The sequence below is a fragment of the Oncorhynchus keta genome, chromosome 27 (genome assembly GCF_023373465.1).
Source record: "Oncorhynchus keta strain PuntledgeMale-10-30-2019 chromosome 27, Oket_V2, whole genome shotgun sequence".
NCBI lineage: Eukaryota > Metazoa > Chordata > Actinopteri > Salmoniformes > Salmonidae > Oncorhynchus > Oncorhynchus keta.
In genome coordinates this window covers 49,465,409-49,487,400 of record NC_068447.1, presented here as the reverse complement: position 1 = coordinate 49,487,400, position 21,992 = coordinate 49,465,409, and the positions used below count along the sequence as shown (strand labels likewise).

The following is a 21,992-nucleotide window of genomic DNA, read 5'->3' as shown; positions in this document are numbered from 1 at the left end:
CGTGTTGTTACACGTGGTCTGCCACTGCGAGGACGATCAGCTGTCCGTCCTGTCTCCCTGTAGCGCTGTCTGAGTCGTCTCAGAGTACGGACATTGTCATTTATTGCCCTGGAACATTTGCAGTCGTCATGTCTCCTTGCAGCATGCCTAAGGTACGTTCACGCAGATCAGCAGGGACCCTGGGCATCTTTCTTTTGGTGTTTTTCAGTAGAAAGGTCTCTTCAGTGTCCTAAGTTTTCATAACTGTGACCTTAATTGCCTACGTCTGTAAGCTGTTAGTGTCTTAATGACCGTTCCACAGGTGCATTTAATTAATTGTTTATGGTTCATTGAACAAGCATGGGAAACAGTGTTTAAACCCTTTACAGTGTTTAAACCTCTTTGGATTTTTAGGAATTATCTTTGAAAGACAGGGCCCTGAAAAAGAGACGATTGTTTTGTTCCTGAGTTTATGTAAATATGTAAAAATTGACCAAACAAAATGTGTAATAATTACAAGTAGCTTTCTGACGGGATACTTTTTTAAAATTCTTACTTAATTTGTTTCTTAAGAGTGCTACTTTTACTTGTTCATGCATGTGTGTGTATGTGAGGGTCACGAGGGTCTATACGAGGTCTCCACATTCTTGCTCCTCTGGTCGGCCCCTCGGGGCCACGGGCCTGGCTTCTCTGTGGCCGTTTCTCCCTCCCTGCTACAGATAATTAACAGCCCCTCCTGTCTTTCCGGCCTGATTATTCTACTATGGTTAAGTTATTGTGATTCTGGATGGCCAGGTGGCTTGAAAAAATGACAAGAAACTGCCCTGTGGGGAATCGTAAGTTATTGTGATTCTGGATGGCAAGGTGGCTTGCAACAATGACAAGAAACTGCCCTGTAGGGACTCGTAAGTTATTGTGATTCTCGATGGCCAGGTGGCCTGCAACAATGACAAGAAACTGCCCTGTAGGGAATCGTAAGTTATTGTGATTCTCGATGGCCAGGTGGCCTGCAACAATGACAAGAAACTGCCCTGTAGGGAATCGTAAGTTATTGTGATTCTCGATGGCCAGGTGGCCTGCAACAATGACAAGAAACTGCCCTGTGGGGAATCGTAAGTTATTGTGATTCTAGATGGCCAGGTGGCTTGCAACAATGACAAGAAACTGCCCTGTAGGGAATCATAAGTTATTGTGATTCTGGATGGCCAGGTGGCCTGCAACAATGACAACTGCCCTGTGTGGAATCGTAAGTTATTGTGATTCTAGATGGCCAGGTGGCTTGCAACAATGACAAGAAACTGCCCTGTAGGGAATCGTAAGTTATTGATTCTGATTCTGGCTTGCAACAATGACAAGAAACTGCCCCAGGTGGCTGGATGGCCAGGTGGCCTGCAACAATGACAACTGCCCTGTGTGGAATCGTAAGTTATTGTGATTCTAGATGGCCAGGTGGCTTGCAACAATGACAAGAAACTGCCCTGTAGGGAATCGTAAGTTATTGTGATTCTCGATGGCCAGGTGGCTTGCAACAATGACAAGAAACTGCCCTGTGGGGAATCGTAAGTTATTGTGATTCTGGATGGCCAGGTGGCTTGCAACAATGACAAGAAACTGCCCTGTGGGGAATCGTAAGTTATCGTGATTCTGGATGGCCAGGTGGCTTGCAACAATGACAAGAAACTGCCCTGTGGGGAATCGTAAGTTATCGTGATTCTGGATGGCCAGGTGGCTTGCAACAATGACAAGAAACTGCCCTGTGGGGAATCGTAAGTTATCGTGATTCTGGATGGCCAGGTGGCTTGCAACAATGACAAGAAACTGCCCTGTGGGGAATCGTAAGGAATGGCCAGGTGGCTTGCAACAACGACAAGAAACTGTTATCATAAGTTATTGTGATTCTGGATGGCCAATGACAAGTGCCCTGCGTAAGTTATTGTGATTCTGGATGGCCAGGTGGCTTGCAACAATGACAAGAAACTGCCCTGTGGGGAATCGTAAGTTATTGTGATTCTGGATGGCCAGGTGGCTTGCAACAATGACAAGAAACTGCCCTGTGGGGAATCGTAAGTTATCGTGATTCTGGATGGCCAGGTGGGCAACAATGACAAGAAACTGCCCTGTGGGGAATCGTAAGTTATCGTGATTCATGGCCATGACAATGACAAGAAACTGCCCTGTGGGGAATCGTAAGTTATCGTGATTCTGGATGGCCAGGTGGCTTGCAACAATGACAAGAAACTGCCCTGTGGGGAATCGTAAGTTATTGTGATTCTGGATGGCCAGGTGGCTTGCAACAATGACAAGAAACTTCCCTGTAGTTATTGTGATTCTGGATGGCCAGGTGGCTTGCAACAATGACAAGAAACTGCCCTGTGGGGAATCGTAAGTTATTGTGATTCTGGATGGTCAGGTGGCTTGCAACAATGACAAGAAACTGCCCTGAGTTATTGTGATTCTGGATGGCCAGGTGGCTTGCAACAATGACAAGAAACTGCCCTGTGGGGAATCGTAAGTTATTGTGATTCTGGATGGCCAGGTGGCTTGCAACAATGACAAGAAACTGCCCTGTGGGGAATCGTAAGTTATCGTGATTCTGGATGGCCAGGTGGCTTGCAACAATGACAAGAAACTGCCCTGTGACAAGAATGGCCACTTGCAACAATGACAAGAAACTGCTCTGGGGAATCGTAAGTTATTGTGATTCTGGATGGCCAGGTGGGTGGCCCTAAGTTATCGTGATTCTGGATGGCCAGGTGGCTTGCAACAATGACAAGAAACTTCCCTGTGGGGAATCGTAAGTTATTGTGATTCTGGATGGCCAGGTGGCTTGCAACAATGACAAGAAACTTCCCTGTGGGGAATCGTTGCTGATTTCAGCTAGTTTGATATTTTTATTGATACCATGTCTTGTTTTGTGGTGTTTTGACTGACTTCATGCCAATGCTAATATGTAAAAACATACAAATAAATGGAGACCAAATATTGATTACATGTTGTTAACATTCTTAGCCAACCCTATCAGTTTTGCAAGCATCGGTTTTGTTGCTAAGCAACCAACCCATCTATATAGTGCTCTACTTTTGACCGTATGGGCCCTGATAAATAGGGATTAGGCTGCCATTTGGGATGCATAACTGGAGTGGGTGGACCGGACCATGGCTATAGGTTTTCATTGTTCTTTCACCATTAACTTTATACCCTGATAAATAGCGATTAGGCTGCCATTTGGGATGCATGACTGGAGTGGGTGGACCGGACCATGGCTATAGGTTTTCATTGTTCTTTCACCATTAACTTTATACCCTGATAAATAGGGATTAGGCTGCCATTTGGGATGCATGACTGGAGTGGGTGGACCGGACATTGGCTATAGGTTTCAATTGATTTTTCTAACAAGTGTCCCTCCCTCTCTTCTTTCTTTCTCTCCCCAGCCATTGTTCTTTCACCATTAACTTTATACTTGAACTCTCTCCCTTTTCCGCCGAGACCCGGCAACACTCTCCGTAAAACCCAACGGCCCGCCTCTCAATAAATGTATCACCTCATAAAGATGTGGCCACTGGTGTCGTGGTCAACAGGACGTATCGACAACACAAAGACCAATGATGGAGAATCTCTCTCCCTCTCTCTCACACACATACACACTCACACTCCTCACAGCATCATTCACAGTCACAGCACGACAATCCACTGGTCATGTTATAGGAAGCTGGGCAGCCTGTATTCCCAATGAATGGGAATGGGGATATATCTGTACCTATAATATGTGGTTTGACACAGAGTCCACGTCTGAAACGATGGAGGTATGTGGTATCAAAGTGTCAGTGTGTGTCTGTGTACAATGACGATATACAGTAGGGTGACATCAGGTGTGACAGCGTGTGTTGACACTGTCCGCACCTCTGTGACCAAACAAAAAGCAGCAATACATCTCTACATGTCTTGCCTTTTTGAAGCAGCTCTCCGGAGAGGACGTCACCTCGTGGTCATTCAGCATCTGCTGTGAAGACAACAAACAAAACATGTTACCATTCAACTCCAACAGAAGTAACAGCCTCCTCGTTCCTAGGACACAGCGCTCTGAACAACATCTGACCAAACGCTACTACAATCTCTTCCATTAGTCATGGCCATAGCAACCTAATGGGCAGGGGACTCCATCTACCATTGACCTACGATAAGACCAAGGACTCAAGTTTTGGAGCAACCTCCACCCCATCCCTCAGGACCATATTAAAACCTCTTAGATGTAAGAGTTTTGGGGACCTGTGTGGTTCTGGTACCGGTTCCGACTGACATTTTAGCTTATAAATATATCTGTAGACAACGTTGATCAAAATGCCTGTGTGACGCAGGATGTGAAATGTGAAACCGCTTAAAGCTGGGATGTCCCTCTTCCTAGCTGAGACCTATATCGCAGCCACTGACAAAGCACATGCCTGCAATCATTACATCGTAGCTCAGACGGGAGCACATTTAGAGATCTATTTATAGCCATTCATCTAAAACAATGAATAGATTTGAAACAAAAAACACTGTTTGTCATAGACAAAAATATGCACGTTTTGTCTAACACTAAACATACAAATATGTATTTTACAGTTGGAAGGTTAAATCTTACAGTTAGTCTTCTACTAATTAGATCATGCTAATATCTAGAACGCATATCAGTCATTTCAAGCCTTATTCATACAGTTTTGTTGAATAGAAAATGCATCATATAAAACATTTCATATTGTTATCAGAAGTGACTACACCACTAATTTAACTCTTTTTTTTTTACCAGAAAGGTGAGATGTTAACCTTTCTGTGAGTATGCAGTATTACTAGTTTTACTAGTTATTGTTTATTGCCCTCTCATGATAAATAATTACTTTTGGGGATTACATAGATTACAATTTTGATTACACACGCACGTGCACGCACACAAACACACATATGTGCACACACACATGAACACACACACCTCCATCTCTCAAGCTCCCCCGCCACCCAACCCCACCGGCTGTATGCTCCCCCACATCCCCCTAACAGAAGGGTGTGTTGCGTGGGGTTGCACGGCGGTTACGCGCCCATATATTGCACTTGATTTCTCTTGGATTGTCCTCCCGATGATTTGAAGGGGGAACGGGGGAGGAATATGCAACTGTATTCCCGAGCATTTATCTCATTGGTGGTCCTTCTGTGGCTCAGTTGGTAGAGCATGGCGCTTGTAACGCCAGGGTAGTGGGTTCAATCCCCGGGACCACCCATACGTAGAATGTATGCACACATGACTGTAAGTCGCTTTGGATAAAAACGTCTGCTAAATGGCATATATTATTATATTATTATTATATCTCACTTGGTTAAAAGCCCAATGCAGCCGTTTGTATCTCAATTATCAAATCATTTCTGGGTAACAATTTAGTACCTTGCAAAAGCAATTTCGCAAGCATGAATTTTTCTACAACTGTCTGGGAGTGGTCTGAGTGGGGAGGGGAAAACACTTCAGTGAATAGAATGCCATTTCAGATGTGTCACTTCAGTGAATAGCATGCCATTTCAGATCTGTCACTTCAGTGAATAGGATGCCATTTCAGATTTGCCACTTCAGTGAATAGCATGCCATTTCAGATGTGCCACTTCAGTGAATAGGATGCCATTTCAGATGTGCCACTTCAGTGAATAGCATGCCATTTCAGATGTGCCACTTCAGTGAATAGCATGCCATTTCAGATGTGCCACTTCAGTGAATAGCATGCCATTTCAGATGTGCCACTTCAGTGAATAGCATGCCATTTCAGATGTGCCACTTCAGTGAATAGCATGCCATTTCAGATGTGCCACTTCAGTGAATAGCATGCCATTTCAGATGTGCCACTTCAGTGGATAGCATGCCATTTCAGATTTGCCACTTCAGTGAATAGCATGCCATTTCAGATGTGCCACTTCAGTGAATAGCATGCCATTTCAGATGTGCCACTTCAGTGAATAGCATGCCATTTCAGATGTGCCACTTCAGTGAATAGGATGCCATTTCAGATGTGCCACTTCAGTGAATAGGATGCCATTTCAGATGTGCCACTTCAGTGAATAGCATGCCATTTCAGATGTGCCACTTCAGTGAATAGCATGCCATTTCAGATGTGCCACTTCAGTGAATAGCATGCCATTTCAGATGTGCCACTTCAGTGAATAGGATGCCATTTCAGATGTGCCACTTCAGTGAATAGGATGCCATTTCAGATTTGCCACTTCAGTGAATAGCATGCCATTTCAGATGTGCCACTTCAGTGAATAGGATGCCATTTCAGATGTGCCACTTCAGTGAATAGGATGCCATTTCAGATGTGCCACTTCAGTGAATAGGATGCCATTTCAGATTTGCCACTTCAGTTTTATTTTTATTTTTTATTTATTTAAATAGGAAAGTCAGAACAAATTCTTATTTTCAATGATGGCCTAGGAACAGTGGGTTAACTGCCTGTTCAGGGGCAGAACGACAGATTTGTACCTTGTCAGCTCTGGGATTTGAACTTGCCACCTTCCGGTTACTAGTCCAACGCTCTAACCACTAGGCTACCCTGCCGCCCCACTAGGCTACCCTGTCGCCCCACTAGGCTACCCTGTCGCCCCCAGTGAATAGGATGCCATTTCAGATGTGCCACTTCAGTGAATATGATGCCATTTCAGATGTGCCACTTCAGTGAATAGCATGCCATGTCAGATGTGCCACTTCAGTGAATAGCATGCCATTTCAGATGTGCCACTTCAGTGAATAGCATGCCATTTCAGATGTCTGTATTTCAGACTCATCCATGTGTGCTGCAGACAGACAGACAGGCAGTGCTGTGCACCAGAGCTGTGGTTCCCACCATTAAGCTGTCAGTGGATCTCCCAGCACACTGAATGGAAGCAATTACAACACAGATACTTACAAGAGTACACTTACGCTACTTACATCTATAATTTAATCCTCAGCCTTGTCAAAGCCATCCCGGCGGCACATTTAAATGACACTATTTTAAACAAGCGTGGTCTCAGAATTCTAAACTGAGCGTCTACAAGGTCTTGGTATTTGGTCCGCCGCAGCCCATGTGCAATTCACAAGCCCTCTTGGCCCATCACACATGCACACCAGCATCCAATACACACTTTGTGTGTGATTATAAATGGCTGTTCCACTACTTAGGGGCACTGCTTTCGGGAATGTCAGAAAATATGGATCTGGCTCGATGGCCTGTGTGTGTTGCTGCATGTTTCTGTGTGTGGTGGTGGTATTGCTGATAAGAATCTTCTTTAACATTCCGGGCCCTCCTGTTCACCTTGTGCTCCGACAATAGTCCTTAGAGTGATGGGCACAGATAACAGAGAGAGAGAGACAGAGGCTGAGAGAAGAGGATGGAGAAGGAAGAGAGAAGATAGAGAAAAAGAAAGAGAGGATAGATAAAGAGCAAGAGGAGAAAGAGAGGGAGAGAGAAAGGAGGAAGAGGATAGACAGAAGAGAGGGCTTTCCGCTATGGTAATATGATGGAGGCCAGCAATAATAGTTCACAAAGCAACAACTTCAATGATTCTGCAAGACACTTTCAAGTACTCCAACAGAGTTAGGCCTGAGTTCCCTCACTCTCCCCACCACCCTATAGACACGCCAAAAACTTATGTAGATGTATCAAATGGTATAGCCTGCAACTGAAACATGCAAACAGGCAAAAGCGGTTAAACTGCTTTAATGGTTCAGCTTTTGGGTCAGACACACTCATTGCCTCCTCATCCTCCTCTTTCTCTGCTGGTGCTCTCAAAATTGCAAGATGACAACATTTTGCTAATAAAAATATGTTGTTCTCGTTTTGCTTTGAACTTCGAAAACAAGCTGCCTTAAATTAATTGAAGCTGTAAATATCAAAACATCTCAGCTGCGGTTGGTTCTTCAGAGCAGTCATCAATAGAGTCTCCTGCGCTTTAACATATGGGGTTATAGGTGTGATGTGCTAGACCCAAGGCTGTCTCTCTCACTCAGCTCCTGCAGACACACACACACACACACACACGTTTGTTTTACTATCCTTGTTCAGACCAAACAATTGATTCCCATTCATTCCCCTTAACGTTAACCCCAACCCCAACCGCAAACCCTAAACCCTAAACCTAACTCCTAAACCTAACCCTTAACCCAATTTGTAACCCTAAACCTAACCCCCTAGGCCTAAAATAGCCCTTTTCCTTGTGGGGACTGGCGAACTGTCCCCCTAGAATGTTCCTTCTGTTACTATTCTTAGGAGTACTTCTGGTCCCTACATGGATAGTAAACAGGTCACCTGTGATACAAGTCCGTGTTACACGTCCATCTGAGGACGTCGGGAGATGACGTGGAAACCGGCCACTAGGGGCAACAGTGACCGATGTTAACTTCAAGTAGGTTTCGGTTTTGCTAGGGCGTTGTGGCTGGATGACGGATGGGTGTATGCATCTGCCTTTGATTACGAAGGTTGGGAGTTCAAATCCAGCAATGGCAACCGGACTATTTACATTGACACCCCCCTCATCCATTTGTTTTTACACCGCAGCTACTCGCTGTTTATTATCTACAGTGGGGCAAAAAAGTATTTAGTCAGCCACCAATTGTGCAAGTTCTCCGACTTAAAAATATGAGAGAGGCCTGTAATTTCCATCATAGGTACACTTCAACTATGACAGACAAAATGAGAAAAATCCAGAAAATCACATTGTAGGATTTTTAATGAATTTATGTAAGCCGGCCCAAGGAGACGCACTGCGTAGAGCTGGCTTCATGGCACTTGGCTCGATGCTCACTCTAGCCCGGCCGATACGCGGGGCTGGTATGTACCGCACCGGGCTATGCATCCGCACTGGGGACACCGTGCGCTCCACCACATAACATGGTGCCTGCCCGGTCTCTCTCGCCCCTCGGTAAGCACAGGAAGTTGGCGCAGGTCTCCTACCTGGCTTCGCCACACTTCCTGTGTGCCACCCCCCCAATAAATGTTTGGGGCTGACTCTCGGGCTTCCATCCACGCCGCCGTGCTGCCTCTTCGCCTTCGCCGCCTCCAGCTCTTCTTTGGGGAGGCGATATTCTCCTGGCAGTGCCCAGGGTCCTTTTCCATCCAATTCGTCCTCCCATGTCCATTCCTCCTCGCGCTCCTCCGTCTGCCACTTCTCCTGCTGCACCTTGGGGCGGCGACACTCCCCTGGCTTTGTCCAGGGTCCTCTCCCGTCGAGGATTTTTTCCCAAGTCCAGAAGTCTTTATTTCGCTGCTCCTGCTGCTGCCCGTTACCATGCCGCTTGGTCCTGTTGTGGTGGGTGATTCTATTACAGTTTTCTTGAGTTGAAGGAGAGGCGGACCAAAATGCAACGTGGTTTCTATTCATGGTTCTTTAATAAAGCAACTCCACATGAACAAACTAACAAAACAAGAAACGTGAAAACCTAAACAGCCCTATCTGGTGCAAACACAGAGACAGGAACAATCACCCAAAAACACACAGTGAAACCCAGGCTACCTAAGTATGATTCTCAATCGGAGACAACTAATGACACCTGCCTCTGATTGAGAACCATACTAGAACGAAACATAGAAATACCCAAATCATAGAAAAACAAACGTAGATTGCCCACCCCAACTCACGCCCTGACCATACTAAATGATGACAAAACAAAGGAAATAAAGGTCAGAACGTGACACTAGCATCTACTACCATACTCTGTTCAAAGGCACTTAAATATTTTGTTTTGTCCATTCATCCTCTGAACGGCATACATACACATTCCATTTCTCAATTGTTTCAAAGCTTACAAATACTTATTTAATTAACCTGTCTCCTCCCCTTCATCTACCTTAATTGGTGGATTTAACAAGTGACATCAAAGAGAGAGCATAGATTTCACCTGGATTCACCAGGACAGTCGATCGGTGGAGGATGCTGAGGGGAGAAGGGCTCATAATAATGCCTGGGATGGAGCTAATGGAATGGCATCCAACACATGGAAACCATGTGTTTAATGTATTTGATACCATTCCACTTATTCCGGTCCAGCCACTACCATGAGCCCGTCCTCCTCAATTAAAGTTCCACCAACCTTCTGTGCAGTCTATACCACTGAAAGAGAAGGTGTTTTAAATGTTCTGTACACTCAGCGTACGTAGAGCCTTAAACTAGCACGTCAAATCACAGAAAATGAATCACTGTGACTATCTCCAGCACCAGCCTCTCTCAAACCTTCACAGCCGACACGCTTCAAGACAAATATTACTAGTCTGCAGTTTTTTCAAATGAAATCCCATTGATAGCCCACGCTCAAAAACAAGTTTTCCCTCTCTCCCTCTTGCTCTCTCACTTCCTCTCTCTTTCTCACTCTCTCACTGTTGTTCTCTCTCCAGAATCAGCTGAATCTTGTTTGAGTGAAGACATTATCTGACGTTTTGAACCCAGTTTGTGTTCCCGGGTCATTTGTCCTCAGCAGGGTGTAAAGGGGCTATTTTTGGGACTTCCCAACACCGATACGACGAGGGAGCCAACACAAAACAAGTCGCTACTCCTATCACTACTTAAAACATATTTCAACAACGAGCTCAAGAAATAACACTGTAAAAGATGGAGGGAAATCCTCCCTGCTAAATAGCAGGAAGCTCGGCGGCGATCTGATAGAATATATTTATAGGAAATTTAATAAGCTGAGGACTTGAAGCCGTCTGCCAAGGCAAACATCAAGGCAGCCCTGATAGCGAAATGCTCCGCAGTTATTGATAGGGAGGGAGGGAGGGGGGCAATTAAAAGAATGGCTCACATTGCTAGCATTGTTTGATTCCATATTACGGCTTTATCTACATCTTAGACTTTGTCTGACCGTTGAATGTGTTAAAGGCATGCAGACCGTGGCAGAGGATGGCAGAGGATGGCAGAGGATGGCAGAGGAATCCACTAGTCGTATTGTCTAGGCCCAACACAAAGGTGAGAGAGATCAGAGATCGGTTTGACACATCACGTCGGGGCTAAAGCTAACAACGTTATTACTCACTGTATCGGGATGGGGCGGGTGTTGGTTGGCAGAACTGAAACCTTGGGAGAGTGGAAACACAAAGGGTATTTGGCAGGCGAACACACGGTGCCATTGTGTAGGGACATAGTCACTTTTAAAACACAACAGGCATGTTTACGCTACGAGCAATGACCCTGGAGTCCTTTAAGAGTTCCCATGATTCATGCCAATGTCACAATAAAATATATTACGGGAGCTTTTCAATAAAACCTGGGACGATTTGCCTCATCATTTCAATGTGCAGTACTGTATGATTCGTATCTATATATTATCCATACAAGTGACACAAGTGCCTTCAGAAAGTATTCATACCCCTTGACCCCTTGTACACTTGTTACAGCAGGTTATTTTTCCTACACACAATACCCCATAAAGAATTGTTTTTATACATTTTTGCACATTTAATGACAATGAAATACAGACATATCTCATTTACATAAGTATTCACACCACCGAGTTAATTATTTGTGGAATAAGCGATTACAGATGTGTCTTTTGGGGTAAGTCTCTAAGAGCTTTGCACACCTGGAATGTATAATATTTGGTCACTATTCGTAAAATTCTTCAAGCTCTGTCAAGTTGATTGTTGATCATTGCTAGACAAACATATTCAGGTCTTGCCATAGATTTCCAGGTCGATTTAAGTTAAAATTGTAATTATGCCACTCAGTAACATTCAATGATAAGCAACTCCAGTGTAGATTTGGCCTTGTGTTTTAGGTTATTGTACTGCTGAAAGGTGAATTTGTCTCCCTGTGTCTGGTGGAAAACAGACTGAACCAGCTTTTCCTCTAAGATTATTGCTGTATTTCGTTTCTCTTTACCCTAAAAAAAACTCCCTAGTCCTTGCCGATGACAAGCATACCCATAACATGATGCAGCCACCACAATGCTTGAAAATATGAAGAGTGGTACTCAGTAATGTGTTTTGCTGGATTTGCCCCAAACATAACGCTTTGTATTCGGGACATAAGGTTAATTTCTTAGCCACATTTTTAGCGCCTTATTCCAAACAGGATGCATGTTTTGGAATATTTTTTTGTTCTGTACAGGCTTCCTTCTTTTCACTCTGTCATTTAGGTTAGTATTGAGGAGTAACTACAATGTTGTTGTTCCCTCCTCAGTTTACTCCTATCACAAACATTAAATTCTGAACCCGTTTTAAAATCATTTAAAAAACACCATCCAAAGCTTAATAAATAATTTCACCATGCTCAAAGGGATATTCAGTGTCTGCTTTTTACATGTCTACAAATCTACCACTCGGTACGCTTCTTTGCAAGACATTGAAAAACCTCTCTGTTCTTTGTGGTTGAATCTGTGCTTGAAATTCTCTATTCAATTGAGGGACCTTACAGATATTTGTATGTGTGGGGTACAGAGATGGGGCAGTCATAAAAATAATTGAATTATGTTAACCACTATTATTGAACACGGAAAGAGTCCATGCAACTTATTATACGATTTGTTAAGCACATTTTATTCCTGAACTTATTTAGTTTTGTCATAGTAAAGGGATTAAATACTTATGTTGAGCACATTGTTAATTCTGAACTTAGGCTTCACATAACAAGATGTTTATACAAACAAAGTTCCAGTTTCAGATTATGGGGTAGTCATTCAGAGATGAGGTAGTCATTCAGAAATGGGGTAGTCATTCAGAGATGGGGTAGTCATTCAGAGATGAGGTAGTCATTCAGAGATGAGGTAGTCATTCAGAGATGGGGTAGTCATAATAATAATAATAATATATGCCATTTAGCAGACGCTTTTATCCAAAGCGACTTACAGTCATGTGTGCATACATAGTCATTCAGAGATGGGCTAGTCATTCAGAGATGGGCTAGTCATTCAGAGATGGGGTAGTCATTCAGAGATGGGGTAGTCATTCAGAGATGGGGTAGTCATTCAGAGATGAGGTAGTCATTCAGAGATGAGGTAGTCATTCAGAGATGGGGTAGTCATTCAGAGATGGGGTAGTCATTCAGAGATGAGGTAGTCATTCAGAGATGGGGTAGTCATTCAGAGATGGGGTAGTCATTCAGAGATGGGGTAGTCATTCAGAGATGGGGTAGTCATTTAGAGATGGGGTAGTCATTCAGAGATGGGGTAGTCATTCAGAGATGGGGTAGTCATTCAGAGATGGGCTAGTCATTCAGAGATGGGGTAGTCATTCAGAGATGGGGTAGTCATTCAGAGATGGGGTAGTCATTCAGAGATGGGGTAGTCATTCAGAGATGGGGTAGTCATTCAGAGATGGGGTAGTCATTCAGAGATGGGGTAGTCATTCAGAGATGGGGTAGTCATTCAGAGATGGGGTAGTCATTCAGAGATGGGGTAGTCATTCAGAGATGGGGTAGTCATTCAGAGATGGGGTAGTCATTCAGAGATGGGGTAGTCATTCAGAGATGGGGTAGTCATTCAGAGATGGGGTAGTCATTCAGAGATGGGGTAGTCATTCAGAGATGGGGTAGTCATTCAGAGATGGGGTAGTCATTCAGAGATGAGGTAGTCATTCAGAGATGGGGTAGTCATTCAGAGATGGGGTAGTCATTCAGAGATGGGGTAGTCATTTAGAGATGGGGTAGTCATTCAGAGATGGGGAAGTCATTCAGAGATGGGGTAGTCATTCAGAGATGGGGTAGTCATTCAGAGATGGGGTAGTCATTCAGAGATGGGGTAGTCATTCAGAGATGGGGTAGTCATTCAGAGATGGGGTAGTCATTCAGAGATGAGGTAGTCATTCAGAGATGGGGTAGTCATTCAGAGATGGGGTAGTCATTCAGAGATGGGGTAGTCATTCAGAGATGAGGTAGTCATTCAGAGATGGGGTAGTCATTCAGAGATGGGGTAGTCATTCAGAGATGGGGTAGTCATTCAGAGATGGGGTAGTCATTTAGAGATGGGGTAGTCATTCAGAGATGGGGTAGTCATTCAGAGATGGGGTAGTCATTCAGAGATGGGGTAGTCATTCAGAGATGGGGTAGTCATTCAGAGATGGGGTAGTCATTCAGAGATGAGGTGTCATTCAGAGATGGGGTGTCATTCAGAGATGGGGTAGTCATTCAGAGATGGGGTAGTCATTCAGAGATGGGGTAGTCATTCAGAGATGGGGTAGTCATTCAGAGATGGGGTAGTCATTCAGAGATGGGGTGGCATTTAGAGATGGGGTAGTCATTCAGAGATGGGGTAGTCATTCAGAGATGGGGTGGCATTCAGAGATGGGGTAGTCATTCAGAGATGAGGTGGCATTCAGAGATGGGGTAGTCATTCAGAGATGAGGTAGTCATTCAGAGATGGGGTAGTCATTCAGAGATGGGGTAGTCATTCAGAGATGGGGTAGTCATTCAGAGATGGGGTAGTCATTCAGAGATGGGGTAGTCATTCAGGGATGGGGTAGTCATTCAGAGATGGGGTAGTCATTCAGGGATGGGGTAGTCATTCAGAGATGGGGTAGTCATTCAGAGATGGGGGGTAGTCATTCAGAGATGAGGTGGCATTCAGAGATGGGGTAGTCATTCAGAGATGGGGTAGTCATTCAGAGATGGGGTAGTCATTCAGAGATGAGGTAGTCATTCAGAGATGGGGTAGTCATTCAGAGATGGGGTAGTCATTCAGAGATGGGGTAGTCATTCAGAGATGGGGTAGTCATTCAGAGATGGGGTAGTCATTCAGAGATGGGGTTGTCATTCAGAGATGGGGTAGTCATTCAGAGATGGGGTAGTCATTCAGAGATGAGGTGTCATTCAGAGATGAGGTGTCATTCAGAGATGGGGTAGTCATTCAGAGATGGGGTAGTCATTCAGAGATGGGGTAGTCATTCAGAGATGGGGTAGTCATTCAGAGATGAGGTGGCATTTAGAGATGGGGTAGTCATTCAGAGATGGGGTAGTCATTCAGAGATGGGGTAGTCATTCAGAGATGGGGTAGTCATTCAGAGATGAGGTGGCATTCAGAGATGGGGTAGTCATTCAGAGATGAGGTGGCATTCAGAGATGGGGTAGTCATTCAGAGATGAGGTAGTCATTCAGAGATGGGGTAGTCATTCAGAGATGGGGTAGTCATTCAGAGATGGGGTAGTCATTCAGAGATGGGGTAGTCATTCAGAGATGGGGTAGTCATTCAGGGATGGGGTAGTCATTCAGAGATGGGGTAGTCATTCAGAGATGGGGTAGTCATTCAGAGATGGGGTAGTCATTCAGAGATGGGGTAGTCATTCAGAGATGGGGTAGTCATTCAGAGATGGGGTAGTCATTCAGAGATGAGGTAGTCATTCAGAGATGGGGTAGTCATTCAGAGATGGGGTAGTCATTCAGAGATGGGGTAGTCATTCAGAGATGGGGTAGTCATTCAGAGATGAGGTAGTCATTCAGAGATGGGGTAGTCATTCAGAGATGGGGTAGTCATTCAGAGATGGGGTAGTCATTCAGAGATGGGGTAGTCATTCAGAGATGGGGTAGTCATTCAGAGATGGGGTAGTCATTCAGAGATGGGGTAGTCATTCAGAGATGGGGTAGTCATTCAGAGATGGGGTAGTCATTCAGAGATGAGGTAGTCATTCAGAGATTGGGTAGTTATTCAGAGATGGGGTAGTCATTCAGAGATGGGGTAGTCATTCAGAGATGGGGTAGTCATTCAGAGATGGGGTAGTCATTCAGAGATGGGGTAGTCATTCAGAGATGGGGTAGTCATTCAGAGATGAGGTGGCATTTAGAGATGGCGTAGTCATTCAGAGATGGGGTAGTCATTCAGAGATGGGGTAGTCATTCAGAGATGAGGTGGCATTCAGAGATGGGGTAGTCATTCAGAGATGAGGTGGCATTCAGAGATGGGGTAGTCATTCAGAGATGAGGTAGTCATTCAGAGATGGGGTAGTCATTCAGAGATGGGGTAGTCATTCAGAGATGGGGTAGTCATTCAGAGATGGGGTAGTCATTCAGGGATGGGGTAGTCATTCAGGGATGGGGTAGTCATTCAGAGATGGGGTAGTCATTCAGAGATGGGGTAGTCATTCAGAGATGAGGTGGCATTTAGAGATGGGGTAGTCATTCAGAGATGGGGTAGTCATTCAGAGATGGGGTAGTCATTCAGAGATGGGGTAGTCATTCAGAGATGGGGTAGTCATTCAGAGATGGGGTAGTCATTCAGAGATGGGGTAGTCATTCAGAGATGGGGTAGTCATTCAGAGATGAGGTGGCATTTAGAGATGGGGTAGTCATTCAGAGATGGGGTAGTCATTCAGAGATGGGGTAGTCATTCAGAGATGGGGTAGTCATTCAGAGATGAGGTAGTCATTTAGAGATGGGGTAGTCATTCAGAGATGGGGTAGTCATTCAGAGATGGGGTAGTCATTCAGAGATGGGGTAGTCATTCAGAGATGGGGTAGTCATTCAGAGATGAGGTAGTCATTCAGAGATGGGGTAGTCATTCAGAGATGAGGTGGCATTTAGAGATGGGGTAGTCATTCAGAGATGGGGTAGTCATTCAGAGATGGGGTAGTCATTCAGAGATGGGGTAGTCATTCAGAGATGAGGTAGTCATTCAGAGATGAGGTAGTCATTCAGAGATGGGGTAGTCATTCAGAGATGAGGTGGCATTTAGAGATGGGGTAGTCATTCAGAGATGGGGTAGTCATTCAGAGATGGGGTAGTCATTCAGAGATGGGGTAGTCATTTAGAGATGGGGTAGTCATTCAGAGATGGGGTAGTCATTCAGAGATGGGGTAGTCATTTAGAGATGGGGTAGTCATTCAAAAATCATGTTTACCACTATTATTGAACACGGAATGAGTCCATTCAACTTATTATACGATTTGTTAAGCACATTTTACTCCTGAACTTATTTAGTTTTACCATAGTAAAGGGGTTAAATACTTATTGACTCAAGACATTTATGAAGAAAAAAAAAGCAAACAAAATTCCACTTTGACATTATGTGGTATAGTGTGTAGATCAGTGACACATAATCTCAGTTTAATAAATGTTTAATTCAGGTTGTAGCACAAAGTGTGGAAACAGTAAAGGGGTGTGAATACTTTCTGAAGGTACTGTATCTCCGACTCGGCTAATATTCCACAGCTAAATATACACCAAATACACTGACAGGCTAAATGAACACTTCCTGGCTACTGGAAGTGGATTGTTCTCTTCAGGAGAATAATAGTGCAGTTGAAGGGTTCGCGGTTCACACTTGCTCAGCAAATATACCTTGACAGAGGTACATTATATTATGTGACTGGGAAGAGAGAAATCGACATTGTGCCTCAGAGATGTAAAAAAAAAAAGAGAGAGAGAGGGCGAGAGAGGTAAAGAGTGCTGCATCCATCACCTTATCATTGATCCTTTTAAGCCGTGACACGGAACTCGATATTGACAGAGCCATAGAGATATATTAGCCGGCTGGCCCACTTTGATTGATTAGTCATTTGGGAGGATGATCAGTGAATAATGGAGTGGCGATAGAGCTCCGTCAAAAGATGCTTTGACAGCCGTACGGACGCCGACTAATAAATAATGATAATAATAACCACATAGGGCCTCTTGGAACATGTATGAGGGGCAGAGCGTGTCCTGTAGGCTGCACCAATTGGATTGAGGGTCAATCCATATGATATGTAGACACTTTTCATTTCTCCCAGCAAACATTGGGTTTGAAAGATGGGATATCTCGGGAGTGTATTTAGGTTTAGATAGCGACATGCTTTTCATTAGCAACATGCTTTAATCTGATCAATCTGGTACTGGCACTCTGGATTCCAGTATTCTGCCATCTAAATGTGTTCCCTCCGAGTTGTATGTGTGTGTAAGAATACACATTGGTTCAAATGTCTCTCTCAAACCAAGGAAGCCTGTAATTCAAACCAGGGACCCCTTTCTAAGCGAAGGATAACATACTTAAGAGTCCAGATCTGTCATCGGAAGAGGTTTTTGGAAGCGGACCATGGGTATATTGGCACGTGATGACGGAAGACGCCTGGCTAAATGACGTATTGTTTTTTTGGGGCTCGAATAAATATTTACAGCTTTTGCATATGTCGCCGTCAATATGCAGAGCTTTCTTCACATCACCTCGGACTGGTCTGACAAGTCCTGCCTGCCAGAGGGCCCGTGTGCGAGAGAGAGTGAGAGACAGAGAGACAGAGATGTATTTAAAGTGAGCTATACACTAACTTTGAGATATTTCGACTCTTGGGGAAAGGGTGGGGTGGTTTTGATGGTTAGTCGGTCACTCTCCTCCCCTTAGATACGGTCTTGTGGCTTTTCCACATATTGACGTGATGAGGAGAGGAGGAGAGGAGGAGGGCAGGCTCAAGTCCCTAACATGAAAGGGAAAGGTGTCCCTTGAGTTGGGGCTAAGTGCACGTCCTTGTGGGTCGGGAGAGCACAAGCGAGGGCTTTCATTGGGCCTTTTAGTTTAGGCTAGGGTCTGTTCCAGATGATGCCTTCGAGAGAGAGAGAGACGAGGAATGACTCACTGATGAGGTTTCTTCCCCCAGATAAATACATACCTTGACCAGTGTATTTCCTGCCTGGCTGAGTCAAGTCTGACGGAGGCAAGAGGGAAGGTGAGGGGTGGGAGGAGGGCAGGAGTGGAAGGATTGCTTAAAACACTGTTGCATGCCCCAACACACACACACACACACACAAACACACACTCCCGTGTTTGAAGGAGACAGACAGAATCAAGCCGTTTAAATGACAACTTCATTCCCGTCAATAGCATCTTCAATGCTGATGAATTTGGGAGCAGGTCTACTTGGCCAGAGCTTCATGAATGTCTTAATTATTTGGCTGGTTGTAGCGCCAGTGTATCTCTGTTATGTCTAGCTGCTGCACCTTCTCTAAACCTAAACTAAGTTTAGACAGCTCCCCGCTGTCTATCTCTGTTTCCCAATGGCCCTTTTGTCCTGACACCTGACAAAAGGTTACAGCGTGTGTGTGTTTTCCCACTGTAAAGCATCTACAAAGTTACCTCGTCACTTGGAGGAGGTGCAACGGTGTCGTGTGCGCCAGAGCAAACAGCTCGTAATGTCATATCAGCCTTTGTTAGAAGAGCACAGGCTTCGCTCTCTCCCTCTTTCCTTCTCTCTTGGGTCACATGTTCTGACAGGATCATTTATTGACACCATGGTTGTATTAATTAGACAAAAAAACGGAAGAAAATAGACTGAAACAGAAAGGCCAAAAATGCCAATATGCTAGCAGAGCTTGAACGCACTAAAGCCACAGAACTGGATTATATTCCTGCAAGTTTTCTTATAGATTCTGCTGAGCAAATTGGCCCTTGTGTTACTCATATCGTTAATCTCTCTCTTGAACAAGGCACCTTTCCCAGGGACATGAAACAAGCTGAAGTTATACCTCTGTATAAGAAGGGGATAAAGTCTGACCCTGGGAATTATAGGCCTGTATCTATCCTCAGTATAACTTCAAAGATCTTGGAGAGAGCTGCACAAATTGATGAATATGTCAACAAAACAAATCTATTGTATGATTTTCACTCGGGTTTTAGAAAAACATACTCCACTGATTTATGTCTATTTTACTGGACTGACTTCATCAGGAAAGAGATTGATGAGGGAAATCTGTGTGGAATGGTACTGCTGGACCGACAGAAGGCCTTTGATACAGTTAACCACTGTCTACTAATCTCCAAACTGGAGGCACTGGGGTTAAGCAGCAGGCTTGGCAAAGTCCTATTAATCAGGAAGGGAATAAGCAGTAGGGGTTAATGGTTCACTGTTGTGGCGTTCCGCAGGGGAGCGTGCTTGGGCCTCTGCTGTTTTTATTGTATATTAATGATATGCCGTATTTTTCTTTATGCGGATGACTCTACACTTCTGGTGTCTCACAAAAGTAAAACTTTGTTGGAGAGCATATTTATCACAGAGCTGGCGTTAGCAAATGGATTGGAGATAATAAGCTGTCTCTGCACTTAGGTAAAACTGAGGCAATTATTTTTGGATCCAGATCTAAATTGAGTTGGTTCTCTGAAATCGGAGTGGAGCTAGGGGGTGAGGTGCTGACTACTAAAACCTCTGTTATCTACCTAGGATGAATAGAGTTAGGGGGGTGACTACTAAAACCGCTGTTATCTGCCTGGGATTAATGGAGTTAGGGGGAGGGAGCGGGGGTGACTACTAACACCTCTGTTATCTACCTGGGAAGAATAGAGTTAGGGGGGGTAACTGCTAAAAGCGCTGTTATCTACCTGGGATGAATGGAGTTAGGGGGAGGGGGGTGACTACTAACACCTCTGTTATCTACCTGGGATGAATGGAGTTAGGGGGGTGGGGTTACTACTAAAACTACCTGGGATGAATAGAGTAAGGGGGGTGACTACTAAAACCTCTGTTAGCTACCTGGGATGAATAGAGTTAGGGGGGTGACTACTAAAACCTCTGTTATCTACCTGGTATGAAGAGAGTTAGGAGGGGGGCTACTAAAACCTCTGTTATCTACCTGGTATGAATAGAGTTAGGGGGGGTGACTAAAACCTCTGTTATCTACCTGGTATGAATAGAGTTAGGAGGGGGGCTACTAAAACCTCTGTTATCTACCTGGTATGAATAGAGTTAGGAGGGGGGGGGGCTACTAAAACCTCTGTTATCTACCTGGTATGAATAGAGTTAGGAGGGGGGTGACTACTAAAGCCACTGTTATCTACCTGGGATGAATAGAGTTCGTGGGGGGTTGACTACTAAAACTTCTGTTAGCTACCTGGGATGTATCCTTGATGGAATCTTGGGAGGTGTGAGCATGGCCAATAAGGTTGCTAGGGAAATGTTAATGCTGGGACTTGTTTTAGGATAGAAAGTCCAAGCTGTTTCATAAGGACTCCATGAAAGTGCTAGCTACTGCCCTCATTCAATGCCAGTTTGACAACTTTATTGGACCTTTATTTAACTAGGCAAGTCAGTTTAAGAACAAATTCTTATTTTCAATGGCGGCCTAGGAACAGTGGGTTAACTGCCCGTTCAGGGGCAGAACGACAGATTTGTACCTTGTCAACTTGCAACCTTCCAATTACTTGTCAACACTAACCACTAGGCTACCCTGCCGCCACTACGCTAGTACTTCTTGCTTTGGGTGCTTATCTAAACTAATGAAGGGGAAGATCCAGATAGCCCAGAATAAGCTGATCAGGGCAGTATTGAAGGTGAGTCCACATACTTACATAGGCAGGAGCTGCTTTCAGGAACTGAACTGGCTGCCTGTTGAGGCTAGGGTGTGCCAGATTAGACGAGGTTAAGTATACAGGAGTATTTATAGTTCACAGCACCAGATCAGGTGTTGCTGATGTGTGCTTATACAGGTTCAGTAGTAATGCTGGCAAAGGTACGTTATTGTATACTGGAGCCTCAGAATTGAGTCAGTTGCTTCTGCAAAGTGCTCTCTGGGCAGCTTTAAAAATAAAGTAAAAACACGTTTGATGTCCTCTGTGCCCATATGAATAACCCCTATGATGTAACTGGAATGATGAGATAGATGTTCTTCTTCCTTGTTTTATGTTTTATGGTCTGTGTTACATACTGGTGTTGGATCCATGTTGGATTTTGTCTATAGCCATCTTTGTTTCAAGAGGACCACAATGGAAACACGTCCTAGACTTTATTGTGAGTATCCTCAATGATTTTAATCATGTGAATGTATGGCTTTTTCAAGTTTCATGTGTGCTTGTTTTTTTTTTTTTAAATGGCCAAATGAATAAACTCAACTCAACACGATCCAGCCAAACGCACACAGGCTTCCATATTCTGTTGGACATGAGAGAAAAGGACTTCTGCCCGATGACGGACAAAGCATCTTTTCACATGTTCCATGCTGAGCTGTGTGTGTGTGTGTGTGTGTGTGTGTGTGTGTGTGTGTGTGTGTGTGTGTGTGTGTGTGTGTGTGTGTGTGTGTGTGTATGTGTGTGTATGTGTATGTGTATGTGTATGTGTGTGTGTGTGTGTGTGTGTGTTTGTGTGTAT

The 21,992-nt window shown here is 44.4% G+C and overlaps 1 protein-coding gene across 6 annotated transcripts in view; it reads right to left on the bottom strand.

Annotated features, from left to right (window-relative positions):
- Positions 1–21,992, bottom strand: part of LOC118377888 (histone-lysine N-methyltransferase PRDM16-like) — a 405,134-nt gene that overhangs the window by 230,493 nt on the left and 152,649 nt on the right. For all 6 annotated transcript variants that reach the window (XM_052482565.1, XM_052482569.1, XM_052482568.1 and 3 more), the window contains exon 3: positions 3,926–3,979. In XM_052482565.1, the coding sequence (XP_052338525.1) occupies positions 3,926–3,979 (54 nt within the window). The remainder of the gene's footprint in view (positions 1–3,925; positions 3,980–21,992) is intronic.